The sequence below is a fragment of the Sebastes umbrosus genome, chromosome 21 (assembly GCF_015220745.1).
Source record: "Sebastes umbrosus isolate fSebUmb1 chromosome 21, fSebUmb1.pri, whole genome shotgun sequence".
In the NCBI taxonomy this organism is placed as follows: Eukaryota; Metazoa; Chordata; class Actinopteri; order Perciformes; family Sebastidae; genus Sebastes; species Sebastes umbrosus.
In genome coordinates, this window is record NC_051289.1 from 22,016,894 (window position 1) to 22,038,752 (window position 21,859).

A 21,859-nucleotide genomic window follows, 5' to 3' on the forward strand; every position below is an offset into this window, starting at 1 on the left:
TTGTGCCCACCTCCTTCAAAATTTTTAATTTTAAATAACGTCTCTTAAGGCTGAGGGTTGTGCAATAGCGTCATGGTGTTCTTCTTATTCTTATTTTTATCATTTATTTATTCTGTTTTTAGATAGTTCTTGTGCAATATGAGTATGTGCTATATATGTTGTTTGAGGTTTACATTGTTTGTGTTTCTCTGTTTACATGTGGATTGTTGTTTGTTTCTATTTATTGATGCTGCTGTGGAGGCAGCTGATGGTGTGCAGCACTGAGTCCAAAAGAAATTTCCCCAAGGGGACAATAAAGTGTATCGTATCGTATCGTATCGTATCGTATCGTATCGTAACGTATCGTACTTCCCTAAACAAAAGATGCAAAATAGGACGGAGGAGTATACTTGTGTAGTACTTGTGTAGTTGAGATCAAAATGAAGGCCAAGCTTGAAGATGGGTGTGGTCCAAGCAAGGTTGCTGGAAGTAGGGGGTAGGAAGTTGGGAGGGAGCCATTTGCCGCCCCACCTTACTTACCTGGCCCGATTTGGCGTCACAGCTGGTGTAATCCCATCTCAAGGTCGTCTCTATTTTTTTTTATACACTCTTTGTCTTTAATCTGGAGTGGCGATACCTTGTCTGCAAATGCACACATTGAATAAAAACAAAAGTAAAATAAAAACAGCTAAGCACAAAATATAAGTGAGGTGTGACTCATTGCAGTACAGTTGGATTAAAGTGTACAGGGTACCCCAGACTTACCTATGCCCTCTACCTCCTTACCACAAACCTTATCTTTAATTTCCCACTGGAAACAAGTGTCTTCACAATTCAAATACTTCATTACAAATGAGTCAGAGAGAGAGAGAGACAGCCCAGAGTGTGCCTCTTTTATGTGCAGCCCACGACGGCGATTGGCTGGATAGAATGAGTGTGAGCCACTCTGCAGCTGGCAAACTCTGCACAGGTGGACTCCAATCACCTCCATTAACTCTGGATCCTGGAAGCACCTGCAAGACAAGGGGGAGGGGCAGAACAACACAGGAGAAAAGCTCTGCAGGCCTGTCTGGCCCTGCAGGCACGTAACACCTCCACCCATAAGATTCCAACAATGGCTGGAATTATATACCCACAATGCTATACTACAAACCTGCTAACTACGTGATAGTGCATCAGCTACTACATTTTCAGACCCTTTTTTATGTATTATCTCTAGGTTGAACCCCTGAACCATCAGCGACCAACGCATTAAACGCTGGTTGTGATTGTACATCCTTGAGAGGAACACCAGAGGATTATGATCTGTGTAGACTCTAATGGGTTCAACACTGGATGCAAGATAGACCTCAAAATGTTGCAAAGCCAACAACAAAGCGAGGGCCTCCTTCTCAATAGTGGAATAATTAAGCTGATGCTTATTGAATTTGCGAGAAAAATAACTCACGGGATGGTCAACACCCTGGGTGTCCTCCTGCAGAAGCACCGCTCCAGCCCCGACACCACTGGCATGGAAAAATTTGGGGCAGACAAAACTGGACCACAACACAATAGAGCTTTCAGACTCTCAAAGGACTTTTGGCACTCATCCGTCCAAACAAAGGGCTTGAATGGACTGGTCAAAGTAGTCAGTGGGGCTGCCACAGTGGAAAAGTTCATACAATACCGACGAAAGAACCCGGCCATCCCCAGATAACGCCGTAATTCCCTCCTGGTGGTGGGTACAGGGAATGCAGCAATGGCAGCTACCTTTGCATCTGCAGGACGCACTCTTCCTTGACCGACCTGCTGACCAAGATAAAGAACAGTGCCTTTGCCAATATCACATTTTGCAAGGTTAAGGGTCAAAGATGCAGCCGAAAGTCGGCAGAAAACTTCCCTTAATGTGGCCTTGTGGCTCTCCCAATCATCGGTGTAAACAACAATGTCGTCTAAATAGGCTCTGCAGTTTGAGACACCTCCAAGTACTTTGTTGACCAGTCTCTGGAAGGTAGCAGGAGCATTACACATGCCGAAGGGCATCACCGTGTACTGAAGGAAATGATCAGGGGTCACAAAAGCAGAAATCTCTGAAGCACGTGGAGTTAAAGGGACTTGCCAATACCCCTTTAACATGTCAAGCTTTGTGACAAATTTTGCCGGACCAATCTCATCAATACAGTCATCCATAAGTGGCAAAGGATATGCATCTGCAACAGTCACAGCATTCACTTTGCGAAAATCACTACAAAATCTAGGACTCCCATCAGACTTTATGTCTAAGAGACAAGGGGAGCTCCATGGACTACAACTTGGCACTGCAAATCCATTCTTAAGAAGATAATCAACCTCCTTTTTCATCACCTCCCTTTTTGCTGGACTTGCCCGATAAGCATTTCGCTTTATCGGCCGAGGGCAGGTCAAGACAATGTCGTGACTGACAACAGAAGTCCGGGAGGGAACATCACCAAACAAACTTGGAAACTCACCTATTATCTGTTCAATATCTTTACGCTGGTTACTACGGAGATGAGATAAGTATTGGGGCAAGTTAGACAATACCTCAGAGTTGCTCAACCTTGCCCCCTGTGGGGTGGCATTTCGCATCACCAACCCATCTTCATCACCAGCACTACTCACTCCTGCAAAAGAGACAACAGGTGAAACAACAGTCTTCACATCATGGACTGGAGATGACTCACTTTGATCATCTCGAGAATGGTACAGTTTTATCATATTTACATGACACACTCGGGTCCGTCGCCTGCGGTCAGGTGTCTGGATAACGTAGTTTGTATCACTAAGCTTCTTCTCTACTACATAGGGACCTGAAAACTTGATAGAGAGGGCCGAACCAGACACAGGCAAGAGAAGCAAAACCTTGTCACCTGGCTGAAATGAATGGGCGACTGCCTTCTGGTCATAGTGCTGCTTCATCTTTACCTGAGAAGATTCTAGAGCCTCTTTAGCCATTGAGCAGGCGCGCTGCAGACGAACTTTAAGCATGGCAACATACTCAGGAACCCTTTTTATCTTGTCTGTTGGAGACACCAACTGTTCTTTGAGAACCTTTAATGGACCCCTAACTTCATGTCCAAACACTAACTGTGCAGGACTGAAGCCGAGTGACTCTTGCACTGCTTCACGGGCAGCAAACATCAAAAGAGGAATGCCATCATCCCAATCTTTCTGACTGTTATGGCAGTGTTTGCGCAGCATTGATTTCAGAGTCTGGTGGAATCTCTCTAGTGCCCCCTGGCTCTCTGGATGGTAAGCACTAGAGGTAACATGCTTAATTCCTAAGGCCTTCAGGGCCTGAGCAAAGACTCTGGACTTGAAATTGGTACCTTGGTCAGTTTGTATCTCACGAGGCAGACCAAATACCGTGAAAAACTTCACAAGAGCCTTGGTGACAACCGGAGCTGTGATTTTCCGTGGCGGAATGGCTTCTGGGAATCTGGTGGAAGAGCACATAATTGTGACCAAAAACTGATTACCGCTCTTAGTCTTTGGCAACGGTCCAACACAATCAACAATTACTTTCCCAAATGGCTCACCCATCACTGGAATCGGGTTGAGAGGAGCAGGAGCAATCACCTGATTTGGTTTCCCTGAAACCTGACACACATGGCAGGTACGGCAGTAACGAACAACATCAGACTTGAGTCCAGGCCAGAAGAAATGTCTAAGGACTCTATTATAAGTTTTTGTAACCCCCATATGTCCTGACCAATGGTGATCATGAGCTAAGGACAGTACCTGTGAACGATACACAGTGGGAACAACAACTTGGTAAGTTGCGTTACAGTCTACATCTACATCCTCTGAAACTTCACTTGTCCAGCGACGCATCAACAAGCCATCATTTAACAGATAAGCCATTTTCTTTTTCTTAGCTTCTTCCTGACTAAAGACAGAAGACAGACATTTGGAAAGAGTGGAATCACCTTTTTGTGCAGCAATGTATTCCGCACGACTTGCCGGGAGTTCAACAACCTCTCGAGTGGACTGAGACATGATTTATTTATTTATTTATTTAAAAAGGATCCCCATTAGCTGATACCAATAGCACCAGCTAGTCTTCCTGGGGTCCGAAATCATGTACATTAATTTATCACATATATACTATATACAACATCACATTTGTGTTACACTAATAACACTCAAATTTTCAAACATATATAAATTTCAAATTTCAAATTCATACACAAATCTTCCACAATTTTTTTTTTTTTTTTTTTTTTTTTTTTTGTTTAGCCTCAAGGCTCATCATCATGGAAAAAGGAACAAAGAAAACAAAGAAAACCATACATGACCAACACTGGACTATCGATCAGCTGTTTAAGTAATGTATTCGTAGATGGTATTTGAATGTGGATTTGTTAGAGGATTGACGGATGTGAAGAGGGCAGCTATTCCAGTGAGTGATGGCGCGGTAAATGACCGTCTTTTTTAAGGCATTAGATTTTGGGTGAGGTAACATGATTTGGCCATCACCTGCTGTTCTAGTGAAATGACTGTGAACGTCCCTGCATCTGGTAATTTGACTGTATAAAAACTCGGGTTTAGTAGAATAAATGCTGTTACTAAAGAATGTCGCTGTGCTTAAGGCAAGTCTTTTCTCTACTGGTAACCATGACAGTTTATGATGCATGCTGTCTGTGTTCGTTCTCATGGGGCAGTGTAACACAAGTCTTGCAGCTCTGTTTTGTGCAATTTGTAGTTTCCGCAGTATGCTTTTCAGTGCAGAAGACCATACAGGTGAGCAATAGTCCAGGTGGCTTAAACTTAAAGATTTAACTACTTGTCCCAGAACGTGTGCTGGAACATACGGAAGGCATTTTTTTGCCATGGAGATGCCATTTCCCATTTTCCTGACAATTGTTTCTATGTGCTCGACCCATGACAGTTGATTGTCTATGGTTAGTCCCAGTAATGTGACCTTATCCACCTGCTGTATAGGTTCACTGTCCAAGTAGAGATTCATTGTGGGCATAGATGACAGCTTATGACTAGATCCAAAAATAATGGATTTGGTTTTTGAGATATTTAGTACCAACTTATTTTGTTTTATCCAATCGTAGACCAAGTTTAGGTCTGAAGATAGAACTTGGTCTAGTTCGCCACTTGTATTTGCTGCGTAATACAGTGTGGAATCATCGGCGTACATTTGTATACTGGCTTTATGCAATACAGATGGCAAGTCATTTGTGAAGATGGAGTACAGGAGAGGTCCAAGACAGCTGCCCTGCGGCAGGCCACAGTTAAGCCCTTTACTGTTTGACATACTGCCATTGTAATACACCCTTTGTGTTCTGCATAAAAGATAATTCTTCATAAATGTGATTGCACTTGATCTAAATCCATAACGTTGTAGTTTATTAATTAAAAGGTCATGATCTATGACATCAAATGCCACGCTGAAATCCAGTAACACTGCACCTGTTATCCTAGAATTATCTATCTCTTTTAGCCAGTCGTCTGTCATTTGCGTTAGTGCAGAACAAGTGGAGTAGTGATGTCTGTAAGCATGTTGAAATCTAGTGTACAGGCCATTACAGTCAAAGTAATTTTGTATTTGTGAATGGACTATTCTCTCCATCAGTTTGCTTAGTACAGGGAGAATACTGATGGGTCTGCTGTTCTGCCCAGTAAATGTTAATCTGCCATCTTTAGGTAAGGGAATTATTTTACCTTCTTTCCAAATACTAGGATATATACCTTCCATTAGACATTTATTTAATATGTGACATATGGGACCAGAAATGTAATCGGCTGAGAGACAAAGTACCTTACTGTCCAGCATATCAGTGCCTACGGAGCCATAATCAGGAAGGGCTTTTAACAACTTCCTTACTTCACTCTCATCCACACTGTTAAACTGAAATGAACAACTTTTGTTAATCATTATATTGTTACTTATAAGGTTGAGAGTATTGGAATCCATGCTGCTCATATTCTTCCTTAGTGCATCGACCTTATTCACAAAGTAATCATTAAAATAATTGGCTATGTCAAATGGTTTAGTCAAAAACCTGCCATCCGACTGAACAAAAGAAGGGCTCCCAGTTTTATTTCTCCCCATTATTTCATTTAAGGTTCTCCAGAGTTCTTTACCATCTAGTTTCACTGCATTTATTTTATTTTTATAATATTCCTTTTTCATGCTTTTATTCTGTTTTGTCACTCGGTTTCTCAATTGACAATATTTTAGTCTGTCTTCCACAGATCCTGACTTTGCTAATGTGGATTTGGCTTTGTCTCTCTGTTTCATAAGGTCTTTTAAAGACTCATTCAACCATGGAGCTGGTCTGGATTTGGCAGTATACTTCTTCATGGGAGCATGGTTGTCGACAATCCTCATAAAGATGTTCATAAAAATATGTAAAGAAGCTTCAGGCTGTAGCATACACATCGGCCCAGTTTACATTCCTGACATCCTCCAAAAACTTTCTGAGATGAATTTCTTATACATTCTCTTATTAATAATTTTGACACCACATTTAGGAATTTTGGTTCTCCTGGTAATAGCTATAATGTTATGGTCACTGAACCCTACAGGTAGAGAGACTGGTTTAGTGCAGCGCTCAGGAGCATTTGTGTAAATATGGTCGATGCAAGTGGCAGATGTATGACCAGCACTGTTAGTAAAGACTCTGGTCGGTTGAGAAATCATCTGTGATAGATTACAAGCACTGACTAGTGACACCATCTTCTTTTTCATCGGGCATTGATTTGCAAGCCAGTCAATATTCATGTCCCCTAATATGAAAATTTCACCATTCACATCTGCAGCTCTGTCAATTAGTTCACATAAGTCATTCAGATAATGAGTATCAGTTCCTGGAGGCCTGTAGCAACAGCCTATCAAGATTGGTTTTAGGTGAGGAAGATGTACTCTAACCCATAAGGATTCTAAGTTATTTGGCATGAGCTCAGCACACAGTGTTGCAGGAAAATTGTTTTTTATATATATCGCTACTCCACCTCCATGTATATTTCTGTCCCTCCTGAAGATGTTATAGCCATCAATAGATACCTCAGCATTCTGGATAGTTACATCCAAGTGGGTCTCAGACACAGCCAAGATGTGGATGGTGTTATTCTGAGTGAGATTGTTCAGTTCATGTACCTTATTTCTGACACTGCAGATATTCAAATGAGCCATAATAAGGCCCTTTGTAGGAGATGTTAACATGCTGAAAATCATAATTTGAAATATGTTCTTACATTTTTTTGGTTTGTATAAACTGTGGTGGCATTTAGTGGTTTGAAATGAATCACAGAAAATAATATGGAATGAGAGCGTTTGTTAGTCATTGTCTGTGTGGTTATCTCCAAGATGTTAGAATGCAGTAGAGATAGTAACCTGCATGGAATAATCCTACCTCCATGATAGTCCCAGCTGCAGGTCATTTATTCACCAAACTTGTCCAGTTCATTGCTGTCTCTTATAAGGAGAACTTTTGCTGCCTCTGGCGTCGATCCATTCAACTTAATGAATACTTTGCAATTCGTAGTCCAAGTCGCCTGGATCTTGTTTTGTTTTCTTAATATGCGTGCTCGTCTAGCAATGTCCGCGTTCTTCTTGGTAAGGTGTTCATTGATGTACACATTAGACCCCTTTAGTTTCCTTCCTTGCCTGAGGAGCGCATACTTTTTCTTCCTGTTGGTGAAGCGGATTAATATTGCTGGTGGCGCATCTTTGTTTTTGCTGGGCAGAGTGTGACAGGCTTCGATGTCATCGCTGTCAACAAGAATGTTTTTACTCTCCAAGAAGCCCACTACTTGTTGTTCCAGTGACTCTTTTTCGGCCTCGGAAACATCGACCCCGCGCCGGGCAGCGGTTTCCGCGGAGGCCGCTGCCACCCTGGCATAGGACTGATGCCTCGTCTTCAGGCCGCTGATGATTAGATCATTCATCCGTGAGTATTGTTCGAGATCAGACACTCGATTCTCCAGGAGTGTAATCTTTATGTCTTTTTCCATGTTTTGCTTTTTAAGTGATTGGACTTCTCCCATCAGCTCCATTATCCTCTTTTGTTGAACGGCGACCGTTGCGAGCTCGGCTGACATGAAGTCGAGCGATTTTTTAATCTCTTCCATCTCCTCATCGGGGATGGTTGCAGGTTTCCTCGGCATTTTGCTGTGACGCAAGCAGTTCAAGTGTGTGTGAATGATGAATGATGTCAGCGGGCTGATCAGTAAGCTGACTATCAGAACAACACAGGAGAAAAGCTCTGCAGGCCTGTCTGGCCCTGCAGGCACGTAACAAGCCCGCACACACCAGGAATGTCGTTGCGCTGATTCTACGAGGCCAGTAATTTCTCAGTTCCAGGCTCGCCCTCAGAAAGCTCATTCTGCTAACCATTCAAAACAGATGGCTTTAACAAAGGTCATTGTAACGTACCTGGCGATAGGATTCAACATGCCTCTTTTAAATACAGAGAACAAGCATGTCTGAAACTTCCTGTCTGTGGCTGACTCCAAGTACCTGCCTGTCTGTTGCAGGACAATGACCTCAAAGGTAGAATCTCTTGTTGCAGAGAGTCAAGAGAAAATTGTGTCTTAAAAATTCAGACCGTGTATATTACCGTGGATATTTGGTCAGACAGGAGAATACGGTACGCAGCTTTTTGGGAGTCCCTGTCCATGTATTGGCAATAACTGAGGGAATTCCGCTGAATTCGTACTTGCTGGCCTGCAATAGATTCAAAGGAACACACACAGGAGAAAGAATATCAGAAGCCATCAAATCCATATCTGACGAATATGACATCAGACAAAAACTTAATTTTGTCATTTGTGACAATGCTACAAATATGAAGCGAGCATTTACTGTGTGCTTTCCCCAAAGGGACAATGTCTAGGTCAATGATGACCAAAATCTGGATGATGCAGGGTTGTGGGAAGACCTATCATGGGAAGAAAAGGGAAAGAGGAGGACCAGGTGCTCACCAGAGGAAGCCCTGAACATCAACAATGCTTTGACCACACACTGCAGTTAACTGTTGGTGACGGTCTCAAGGATGCAAGGATCATGAACAGTGCCTTTGCAAAATGCTCCAAATTGAGCTCTCTGCGGCAAACATCTACCACCTTTGGACAGCGAGGGATTCCTGCTGCTGTGAACCTGTGGTGGAATTCAACTCTCCTCCAAATCTCCAGAGGGTCTTTAGGGAGAGACAGCTGATCAACAACATATGTCACATAGAAGTGGTGTACATCATCTGAACGCTGGGAACCTGAAGAATAAGTTGACAGCTCCGCACTGTGTGTCAAGTTGTTCTAGTCATAAATCTATTAATATATTAATATTGTTACAACCTGGCTCAAAGGTTGCAACAAAAATGGGAGACCAGATGAGTTTAAAAATAGTAACAGGCATTTATTTGACAAACTATATACAATAATTAACGAAATAAATGTGGAAAAGTCAGTAATCAGTGATGTAGGCATGTGTGGGTGTGTGAAAAGGTCTGCCGCAAACAAAACCAAAACAGGTGTACCAGCCAAGGAAGAGAGCCGACATCTGTTGAAAGGTAGAGAGCTTTTATCCCCACCACACCAAGCCCAGGTGTGGCTCATCCGCCTGACGACCCTCCACCCTGCAAAACAAAGGAGAACCAGCGAAAAGACACGGGACACCTAGTGGAGTGGAGGGGTCGTCACAAATATATATTAATTTATTAAAATAAATGATGATAGAGTAAAAGGGCTTAGAACATTATGATATAAGTATATGATGGCCGTTCCCATGCTCACTTTTGTCTCATAAGTTGTTGCAGCAATTTTTGGGTTGTGATACCATTTGTTACACAGATTTGGTGCTAAATTTAACCATTTATACCACTCGAGAATTGATAAAAATGATCAAAAATCCCTCCAAAGGGTGCCTGGTTAGCTCAGTCGGTAGAGCGGGCGCCCATGTAACAGGCCTCAGTCCTGACCGCGGTGGCCCGGGTTCGAATCCGGCCTGTGGCCCTTTCCGCATCCACTCTCTCTCTCTCTCTCTCCCCCCTTTCCAAGACTCTATCCACTGTCAATAAAATGGTAAAAAATGCCCCCAAAAAATAACTTAAAAAAAAAAAAAAATCCCTCCAAAATACCACATTAAGACAAGTGCCAAGTGCTTTCCGTTCTTCTGTTACATTGTTTCCGTACGTATTTTACTTAATTTACCTACTTATTTTAATTCCAACCATGTTGTTTTCCCTAAACCTAACTTTTGTTGCTTGAACCTAACTTCGACGGCGTTGGATGCGTACAAATGACACATGAAAAGCCTAAAATGTGTCCTCATGGCACGTGGAATGTCCTTGTAATGTCGTGCTATTTATACACCTTCCCATGAGATCAGGTTGGATTAGCATAAAGTTGGCATGTCTGTAAATGGGAGACTTGTTGTCGACACTCGTTCATCCAGATATCTTGAGGTCAGAGGTCAAGGGACTCCTTTGAAAATGGTCGTGCCAGTTTTCCCCTCGTCAACATTTAGCCTAACTTTGGGGCGTTATTGAGCCTCCTTCCTGACAAGCTAGCATGACATGGTTGGTATCAATGGATGCCTTAGGTCATCTAGTTTCATAGGATACCAATGTCTTTATTCTAGCCCGCTCCTGCCCCTTAAAGACAGTAATGGTGGCGGGTCTCAGTTAATATTAATTAATAACGTTAAATAAATATAACTTAACTATACATTAATATCTTCAATTGAGCAATGTTATGTCGCAGAACATTGTGAGGGAGGTGTAGAATGAGATGAAACGATTGACAGGCTGCAGCAAGCCTGTTTCCAAACGTACAGGGGGACCCAGTATTTGCTAACAAGCTGAACCTATTCATCAATAGATGTGACGCAAATCCCCAGCCCTGTTTGCTCACACATTGTGTCCGTGTCCACATCCATCTCTACCCGTTATTCACACTTGTGCTGGGGATTCGGAAAATCGATTACATGGCCACCCCATTAACATCAAGGACATGCTAGGTCGTAAATGTAAATGTTAAGCGTCTGGGGGAGCGTCAATCATTTCCTGCATTCTGGTGAATTTTTATGCACCATTTTTATGGTGGAAAAGTTTTTATTTATGTAAAGGAAAACACGAAATTCAGACGCCGGGAGACAATTCAAAAAATATAATGGAATATAATGCAGTAAGGCACTTGGGCATCCTCTATTGCTTTCAAATATTTATTCAAAAGTAGATCAACTTTTCTCATTTAATGTTATCTCTGCTGAGTCAACACACATGTAGGCATGATTTACTCCTCCCTGGTCTTTTGTGTCTTTTGTTTGGGGAAGTATACTCTTTAGATAGCACCAATTCCCCTCAATGATACATTAATTAATTTTAATTAATTGATAAACCCTTGGACTTAACAGCTCACATGTGTTTCAGCTAGATTTTTGCTTATGTTCAAAACTTTCTGCACATTCAAAACATGTCCCACATATCTGTGTTCTCTGAGAAGTCGTGATATTTTTGAGAAAAAGTAATATTACAAGAATAAAGTTGTAATTTAATGAGAATAAATTCATGATATTTCAAGGAAAAAATCGACCTGCCCATTAGTCTGCTGTACATTACGTTATTGCTCTGCGCTCTGCTGATATAGTAGTATCCCCTTCAGACCGTCTGACACACACAGGACCCTGTTTGGGACTCTCTGGATGAGACAAAGCTTAAGGAAGCGGCTTTGCGCTGCTCTTCATCAGAGGTGGACTAACAGAAAACACTTAGCTCCGAGCTTCGTCCTCGCTGCGCTGTTTCTGATTCATTGTTCTCTCACACTGGCTCTACACAAACCACTTCACATCCCACCACAGCTCAGTCACCATTCTTACATATGCAGACGACACAACCATAATTGGACTCATAACAATAATGAAGACCGATACCGTGAGCAGGTAAAGCCCAAGCAATTACTTGGTACCTTGATAACAACCTCCTAAAACACAAGAACTCATTAAAGATTTCCGGCACAACCACCTCCCCAAATCCACACGTTTCAGGAGAACCCATAACCATCACTGACTCATTCAGGATTCTTGGCACTCACATCATCACATCAAATGGAGCGTCAATACAGAACACGTAACCAAAAAAAAGCCCAGTAAAGACAGTTTTTCCTAAGACAGCTCAAAAAAAATCTAAGTAAAACAAAGCGTCCTCCTTCAGTTTTACACAGCTGTTTTTGAGAGCATTCGCACCTCATCCATAACAGTTTGTCAGCACGGACAGTTGGCTCGCCCCTCCCATCAGTTGAATCACTAAATCTCAAACGCACAACCAAAAGAGAGGAAAAAAAACATCTGAGTCTGATCAGAGATCCCGTTCTAAAAACATTTTTTTCCCCCACTGCAACAAGAACTCTGAACGCTTCTCACTAACCCTGACTGATGTACTGCACTTAAAACCTTTGTATATACTATGTGAATTTCTTGTGGTAATATGTGAATAATGTCTGCTGTGTTAATCATTTGTCTAATGTGATGTTGATGTTTATGTTTTGATGTCACTGATACTGTAGTTTGAGCTTACCCACCATGCTGTGCCGAAAACAAATTCCGAAAACCTTGGCCACTTGGTCATTAATAAATGATTGATTGATACATGCTTCCATAGCTCACTGTCGAAAATCACGGAGGAACAGAAAAGTTCACTCACTCATTTTCACTGACGGGCATATTAATTAATGAGTAATGATACGCGGCCACAAACAAACACACTTATCTTATTAATAAGATGCAAAGATGCATGTGTGTGGGAAGTAGTGAGCATACGACTGGATAAATGAGACTTGGATTATATAGCAACGAGTTGTGTGAGAGTTTGTAGACGGATGTTTTGATATAGTTCTGCTGTTGTTAAACGCTGCCCCCATTTACTTTAAGACTTTTCTTCGAGTTCTGAGTTCTGAGTGATGAATGGAAGGTAAAATGGCAGTGGTGTGGCAGCTGTTCTCTTAGAAAGCAGGGCTGGATGGTGTTGAAAGCACTGATTTAGTCCAGTGCTGTCTTCTGAAGTTTAAAGATTGTTTACTGAGAGAAAGGGGGCAGCACAGATGTGGGTAGAGATGGATGTGGACACGGATACAATGTGTGAGCAAACAGGGCTGGGGATTTGCGTCACATCTATTGATGAATAGGTTCAGCTTGTTAGCAAATACTGGGTCCCCCTGTACTTTCGGAAAGAGGCTTGCTGCAGCCTGTCAATCGTTTCATCTCATTCCCTCCCCTCACAATGTTCTGCGACATAACATTGCTCAATTGAAGATATTAATGTATAGTTAAGTTATATTTATTTAAAGTTATTTCTCAGAAATATTGTCAATGAAATATAAGCAGTAATAATAAGCAGCCCTTACTCTGAACTTCATATTCCAAATCATACAATCACAATATAAATCATTTTATTAATCTAATCAATTAATAATTTATTTGGTGCTGGGTGACCAGTTATAACTGGCTTACTTTTTGTATGGACAGAGGGAACACAGGAAGTAAGTGAGAAAGCCCTGAAGCACAGCATGTTCTGATGAAGTGTTGAATCCCTCCCACCATCAATTACAGTTACATAACAATGCAATGTAAAGCTTTAGTTAAAGCCAAGCTCCTGCCCTTGAAATCTGATTAGCTTTATCCGCATGGAAAGTGGATATTATTGCATGTTAAGCACAAGAGAGATCTCCGGTGCCCTGTACTTAACCCAAGCGTTTAGGGAAAATAGGCATTTACATGTATATAGGCATCAGGGCATCATATAATTAGAATAGTTGGATGGAAAAATGTTACTATATGATAATATCACATGGGCTGTATATGAGACCCGGTCCAAAGTGTATTACATTATTTAAGAAAGGCCAGAGAAAACCTCAGAAAATATATTCTTTTCATAATAGTCTAGCTGTGTTGTTTAAGAGTATTATATGCATGGTGTCATTATAATATCACTGAAACTTTCTTGTTAAATTGTACACTTTTGTAAATCATTTAATTTAAATTATTTGGGGACATGAATACAGCAATAATACAAATACAGGAAGGAATAATTGATTTAGACTATTGTAGCTATAATATAAAGTAGGCCCCAATATAATAAATGCTATTGTAGGCCTATATCCAGTATATGGCTAACCTGCTTGACTTAAAGGTCCCATATTATGCTCATTTTTAGGTTCATACTTGTATTTTGTGTTTCTATGAGAACATGTTTACATGCTGTAATGTTAAAAAAACAAAATGTTATTTTCTTCATACTGTCAGCCTGAATATGCCTGTATTCACCCTGTCTGAAACGCTCCGTTTTAGCGCATTTTGATGGAATTGCAACAGATTGCGTTGCTAGGCAAAAGCTTGGGTCCATGTGTACTTCCTGTCAGCTGATGTCATTCACATACACTTTAACAGTTATATAGCACTTAAGCCTACTTTATAATAAAAAAACATGAAAATCTCACTTTTTTATAATATGGGACCTTTAAAGCCAGACACTAAAAAACTGAAAAGAATCAGTCAGTGTAAGTGTGAAATCCCCAATAAAACGACTGTTTATACCGCTGAGAGGCGTGAATCAAATGGGGGCGTGTGCTGTGAACAGCTGCCTCTCTAATAAGTTAAAGTCCGAGAGGAGAGAGAAGCAGAGACACAGAACAAGACGCTCAACTAGTTGGATGTAGCCTACCGGCTGCAGCTGGTTCTTCATCTCCTCACTCTTCTTCTCCATCTCCTCCACCGTGAGGAGGAGGAGAGACAGCCGGTCACAGCCGGGATGAAGCTGGCAGTCTTATGGTTGTGCATGCTGCATTTGGCCTTTGTCAGTGCTGGACTCTTCAACCGCAAGGATCTTCAGACTGCACATAGCAATGTGTCTGTCAGCAGCAGGGCCCAACAAACCCCCCAGAGAATCCAGCCCCTCAACACAGGTGAGTGGGTGCATGAGATGGATGAGCTGCTTCAATGGACACATAGTTTCTACTGTTATATATCAATGCTACTGTTGTTTTCTGTCAGTCTGATCAAAAAAGATCATAAAAGCAGAAATGTATATTTCAATAATGAAGATAAACCTACAATAACCTCTAATAATGAAAGGAGGTTTAGGAATAGAGTAAGTTGGAGTAGCCACTTACAATTAATATTATTCATATTATTCATATAACAATAACAGACTTAGATAATCTTACATTAAAACATCAAAAAATGAGGCAATACATATTCCCATAGAAAAAAAATAGGAATAAAAGTACTGCACAACATAAACGATTAAATACCATTTAACTATGAACTTTAATGTGCCAAAATGATACATACATTTAGAATTGTGAGCATATAAATTGTTATTTGGCATATAGCAGGATTTCTACTAAAATGCCCTTTTAGTAGAGTTTTACTACAGTTATATATATCAATGCTACTGTTGTTTTCTTTCAGTCTGATAAAAGAGATCATAAAAGCAGAAATGTATATGTCAATAATGAAGACTAACCTACAATAAACTCTAATAATAAAAGGAGGTTTAGGAATATAGTAAGTTAGAGTAGCCACTTACAATTAATATTATTCATATTATTCATATAACAATAACAGACTTAGATAATCCTATATATAATACATATTCCCATAGAAAAAAAAGAAATAAAAGTACTGCACAACATAAACGATTTAATATTATTTAACTGAACTTTAATGTGCCAAAATTATACATACATTTTGAAGAATTGTGAGCATGTAAATTGTTATTTGGCATAAAGCAGGCTACTAAAATGCCTTTTTAGTAGAGTTTTACGCACGACTAGAGGAATTAAAACAGATGGATTTATATTTATTTATTTATTTATAAATGGTTCTCTGCTGCCACCCTGAAGAATGTTACAGTACCAGCAGTCCAGCTGGTTTATCATAATATAACTACACTCTACTTCACATATTTGAACATGCAATTATAAGTTAATATTATTTTATTGTTTCATTTATTTATTGCATTGTCTGTTTTATTTATTTAACGGTAACGGTAACTACATCCTCATGAGAGTTAAAGCTTTCTTACATTTTGTTTCTATATTTGTGTTTTACTTATATGAAGCTGTGTTCACACTAAGAGCGACACCACGACATTCTACAAGTCATTTTCAAAGGAAGCCGGTGACACAAAGTTACAAGCTGATGCCCGACACTTGTCGCTGCCTGACGGGCGTGACGCGCTTCAAATAAAGTTGAGCTGGTCTCAACTTTTGTTCAACTTCAGCGCTCCAATGACGCGGTGAAGCATCAACCAATCTTATGTTTTTGTTTCACATTGTTCCTTTCCATCTAAAAAAATGCTGTTAACCTGTTCCCAGTGCTATTTAATGACAAAAGTACGTCAACAAGCGCTTGAGCAACACTTCAACGGCAACTCACCATCAACCTGTAACTAGCCACGCTGGCTTTTGCGTATTTTGAAGTGTGAACGGAGCATGACAATTCCAGTGTTATTTTCACCAAACCATAACCCTAAATATTTTAATTCTCTCTAATGGTTGTCAGTATAAATAAGTCAATGTTAATTGGTGCTTTCATGTAAATGTAAACCAAGGGGGGCAATTGTAACACTCTGACTTCTTGCATTAAATTTAATATTATAGTCTTGTCCATATTAGTGAATATATATCAATTATATTATTAATAAGTACACATATATATGTTTCTTATATCATTGCATGGCAGCCAATTCTACCACCTATCATTGTGTTCAAACACTCACACAGAAAATGCTTAGTTGTATGTCTTTGAGGTTAAACTATACAGATTACACTGTATAAACTGTATTTCTCAAAATTATGTTGATTGTTATTCCCTGAATAGTCTTTCCAACTTTCCCTTAATTAATATAAGGTGGGAGTAACTGACGTTAACTCTAGCTATTTATTAGGTATTAGGGTGATGCTGCGGACAACCCAGAAAGTAGGGCCTATTTTATAGGCTTTTTGTGTAATATTTCGAAATAATGGTTAGTATTAGTAAATTAGTTAGTTGGTTCATTTTTCTTCCTCATTTGATGCACCCTATGGACGGATGGCACCCCTAGCATTTTGCCTATACCGCCTATGCTTAGGGCTGGTTCTGCCCACATCCTATTGTAGCAGCCTACAAATTGCCTACAAATTGTCAGTGTACACTGGCAGAAAAAGTAGCTACCTTATGTAGTTACTCCATTAGCTGACTGGATTAAACTCTCTGGGTCTGTCTGGATTCAGTGGATCACTTGAAAAACTTCCTCTAAAACACATCCATTTAGTTGTGCTGATTTAGAGTCTGCATCACCAGGAAGCTAATAATAGGCTACATATGATAATAAACAGATACAAAACAAAGCAAATCCTCTTTCCCACCACAAATACTTGGGTACATATAGCCTGTATCCTGTATGCATTTATTGTTTACATCAATAATGCTTGATGCTCAAACACAGTCAAAGTTGCTGGATAATTTTACTCTGATGTCAAATCTTTTTGTGTGATCAATTCTTTATTTTTTGTATCAGCCCAGAGAATTCACTTGTGTTTTTGTTGTTGCTGCATTCCTCCTGATGCAAATTTAAAAAAAAAAAACTGTACTACAGGAATGCACTAGGCTATACTGTTTTTTTGGGGTTTTTTTGTTTTCCTTGTGTAACATAAAGAGACAACACCTGCATTTCCTTGTGCAACCCTGTGTTGTACATGTTTATTCTAGTTTTAATGTTGTAATGTGGGCGTTAAATCTTTTTACAGGCATTAATCCATCATCATCCGTGTGACTGTAGTAAATTAGGTTTTAAAGGTCTAGTGAAATATGTGAAATGGGGAACATTGCATTGCATGCCAAAACGTGTTTACTTTACACCATATACAGAATACAGTAGTGTAGCCTATATATGTACAAAGAGACTCTAGATGAGATGCAACTGGCTGCGAGTAGCAAGACTAAGACACTAGGCTCCCTATAGGGGAGTTCACCGAGGACCTCTGGTGGACAGAGAAGGAAATGACAGAAAGCTGGAGAGGTCTACATTGAAATTGTTTGTATGTTTGTTGTCTTATGATTACAGAACAATTATATTATGATCTTGGCGTAACAGGCTTTGCTTTCTAGTGATTAGGAGATATTTGCAATACATTATGATGATGCTGTAGAGATTAATACTGTGTCTCTGTAATCAACAGGTGCATATGGTGACCTGGCCCCAGTTTGTGCCTTTCATGTATTACCATTACATTCAAGCAGTGGTTGAAAGTTACTAAGTACATTCACTCAACTACTGTACAATTTTGACGTATTTGTACTTTATTTACATTTTATGCTACTTTATACTTGTACTCCACTACCTTTCAGAGAGAATTATTGTACTTTTGACTCCACTACATTTATTTGACGGCTACACATGTCCACATGTATGCGGGGCCTTTATGATTTTACATAGAAATGATATGATACCTTTATAAAATATGATGCATTACTACTGATTAAACTACCAGACAATCTAATAAGCAGTTAGCGTTTGCTCCATCTCGACCAGCTACAACATTAAAATATTGCTTTTACATACTTGCATTAATAATAATGAATATATGATATATAATGTAACACTGACAGGGTCCATTCTGTATAATGAATACTTTTACTCTTGATACCTTAAGTATTCTTCTGATAATATTTCAAAGATCGTTGGTTATTTATTTTAAAAAATAACTGATGCTTAACTCTGTGACTCGAATGTACAGTAATGGTAATACATGTGAGGCACAAACTGGGACTAATGGTGACCTTAGATTGAACACAAAAGCAATCTGTGGCAGAGATTATTTCCTAAACACAGTCTTGGTGTTGTTTCTACAGGGTCTTTAAACCGAGGCAGACAGAGACCACTGTTTGCGAGGATAGGACAGTATGAACGACAAAGGATTATTGTCCCGGTAAGAGCTGTGTGGTTTATATTCCAGTCACATGAGTCAGCATATGACTTTATAGTTAACAGGAAACATGTATGCTTAGCAATACAGTATTTAGTTATTTTTGTAAATTATTTTGTGATACACTGCACTTTTTTTCTTTTTTTTTTCAACATGTTTTTATGATCTCAATTGTGAATTCATTGAAAAAAAAGTCAAAAGGTTCAGCTACTGTTTGCACAAAGCCACACATCTGATAAATCACAATGTAGAATAGTCTTCATTCTTGGTTTCACTGATTTGGGACATAGTTGTTCATGTGTACAAAGAAAAAAGTGCAACCTTCAATAAATGTGTTATTGTTTCAGCTCTGAGCTATTCAGAAAGCTTCCAGTAAACAAAAAAACACTTTTTAGACATCAGAAGAAGAAGGTGATATAGGCCATAATACTGTATCACTTGATTTTAATGCTCCCACATTCACCTACCGTCCTCTTTCTGTTCTCTCCACCTTCCAGAAGAAGCCCAAAGTCCCTGTTCCTCCAAAAGATGGTCCCTCTTCTCCTAAAGTGGTACCCAAACCTGTGAAGCCTAAGTGCTCTCAGCTTACACAAAGCTGCCTGCCCCAGTCTGGCTGCTGTGACCCATCTGCCACATGCCACTGCCGCTTCTTCAATGCAATCTGCTTCTGCCGGAGGACAAACTTGTAATACTAGGAGAGAACATAAAGAACACTAATACACCAGAACTGAGATGCAAAAATAAACTCTAACATTAGAGTCTAACGCACACTACAGGCCCATGAACAGAGATACCATCACTCACGCTGCCACCATTATGTTATAGCAGTTTAAACAACCACCTCAACGCACAGACTGGTGGATCATTTGGGTGGGACAATAAGCATCATCTCACAAAGTCAGCCTCTTCAGTCAGTTAGCACACATTTTAGTAGGAGTTTAACAAACTTGTATACCTCTTGTGACAGGCAGCTGCTTGGAAAAACTATCCACCATATACTTAAGCTTTCTTCTGAAATTCATTCATTGTTATGTGAATTCCTTTGAACAATACTTACTGTATTATCATTATCATTATTGTTGTTCTCATTTTTGATGTTGCTGACATTGTTGTGACATTTTACCAGTGTTTCAGCACCAGCGTCATGTGACTACATATATATGTTTTGTATTGTTTTGTGTTATTAACATTAATGTATCCATCATTTTGTGAATTGCATGAGAGAGCTCTATCTGATTAAAGAAATTCTATATGAATCCAAAGTCACAGAAATTTGACAGCAATCAGATATTGACTCAATTAATTGTAACTGTAAGTGTGTTTTCTCATCTTTGGGTATAATTACTGCAGCCTTAGCAAGTGCAAAATTATGAGCACAGGTACAAACCCCAAAGTAAGGTAACAGAAGACAACAGAAGACAACAGTACATGACATTAAGGCGCAACTGGAGGGTTTGAGTAATAGCATCCACGACATCCGTCATTTAGAATATACAGGCAAATTTCTGTTTTTTTGACACCATGTTCCTAAATAAATTGCTGCAAAAGTTCCCTCTTGGATGCCTATATGGTAGAAAAAACATGATAAAGTGCACTATAGGGTGCCGTCCAATAGAGAAAACGTGATAAAGTGTCCTCTATGGTGCCCATCCAGAGGAGAAAACGTGATGAAGTGCCCTCTAGGGTGCCGTCCAATAGAGAAAACATGATAAAGTGCCCTCTAGGGTGCCCATCCAGAGGAGAAAACGTGATGAAGTGCCGTCTAGGGGGCCGTTCAATAGAGAAAACATGATAAAGTGTCCCCTGGGGTGCCCGTCCAGCAGAGAAAACATGATAAAGTGCCATATAGGATGCCCTTTTCCAGTAGAAAAAACATGATAAAGTTTCCTCTAGGGTGCCCTTTTGAAGTTGCTTGTTCTGTATCATTGTGTCTGCTAGATGTAGTCAAAGTACAAACTGAAACTGGGAAACAGGGCGTCAAACTGTATCCTACTAGAACTAGGCGGTCAAAGAGGTCTACACCATGGTTTAATGATGAAACATGTGCTCTTAATCAGGATGGAAGAATATTGGAACACAAATGATGTCGCGGCCATGGCAATGCTCCTGTTTCTCCCTTGTGTTTCCTTGTGTTTCCCTTTCCTCTTGTGTCTTCCATGTCCACGGTTTGTCAGTGTGTGTGTGTGTGTGTGTGTGTGTGTGTGTGTGTGCATACCGGCGCATGTGCGTGTGTGAGTCTTGTTCCTGTCCTGCCATTAACCTGGACCCAGCCAGACCTGCTTGCAATCAGCTCATCACCTCTCCTGGCTCATCACCTAGCTACAATCACCTCATCAACCCATAGTATATCAGCATCTCGTCTTCTCCACTGGAAGGGCACTCTGGAGTTCACTTTATCATGTTTTATCTACCACAGTGGCATCTAAGAGGACACTTTATTTAAACGTGACGGCACCAAGGGGGGGGGCAGTTGAAGGGACCAAAAAGACTTGAAGAAGCACAAATCTGTCCAGTCTGTCCTGATCACAGGGGCTGCATTTGATTTGACATGACATGTGTGCTTCAGGATGTTGTTTCTCTTCAAATCAAAGGGGGGAAACTCCAAAATGCTCAAATTAGAGTTGGCCGCCAAACAAAGTGAAATTTGGTTCCATTTGGTGTCCCTCTCCTCCAGCAAAAAGATTTGCTTCCTGCAGCGTATTGAATCGTATCTCATATGGGCTCGTCTCTGCACTGTGGCAAGGACCAAGGCCTACAAATACAGCGTAAATCCGTTTTCTCATTTGAACTCCGGACAGTGTATGTAATGACAATTTATAGGTTAGCACTAATTTGCAGGTAACGGTGTCTGCGCTCACCATACCTGGCTTGTTAGTGTAGCTCGTTGTACTAAAAGACACTCAAAAGAGTCGGACGCCATTCTTGTTACTAAATGAATTGGAGCTAAGTTTATACATTTTGCAGA

The 21,859-nt window shown here is 40.2% G+C and overlaps 1 protein-coding gene across 1 annotated transcript; it reads left to right on the forward strand.

The window, feature by feature from the left end:
* The first annotated feature begins 14,398 nt into the window (after nucleotides 1–14,398).
* On the forward strand, nucleotides 14,399–20,168 carry LOC119480226 (agouti-signaling protein-like). Its single transcript, XM_037756286.1, has 3 exons — nucleotides 14,399–14,886; nucleotides 18,821–18,897; nucleotides 19,392–20,168. The coding sequence occupies exons 1-3, from the start codon at nucleotides 14,733–14,735 to the stop codon at nucleotides 19,581–19,583; spliced, it is 423 nt and encodes a 140-aa protein (XP_037612214.1). The 5' UTR covers nucleotides 14,399–14,732; the 3' UTR covers nucleotides 19,584–20,168.
* Nucleotides 20,169–21,859: the final 1,691 nt, after the last annotated feature.

Coding starts and splice junctions, on each gene's coding strand:
- LOC119480226 (XM_037756286.1), top strand. CDS start 14,733: ATGAAGCTGGCAGTCTTATGGTTGTGCATGCTGCATTTGGCCTTTGTC. Junction 14,887..18,820: donor AATCCAGCCCCTCAACACAG/GTGAGTGGGTGC, acceptor TTGTTTCTACAG/GGTCTTTAAACCGAGGCAGA. Junction 18,898..19,391: donor GACAAAGGATTATTGTCCCG/GTAAGAGCTGTG, acceptor TCCACCTTCCAG/AAGAAGCCCAAAGTCCCTGT.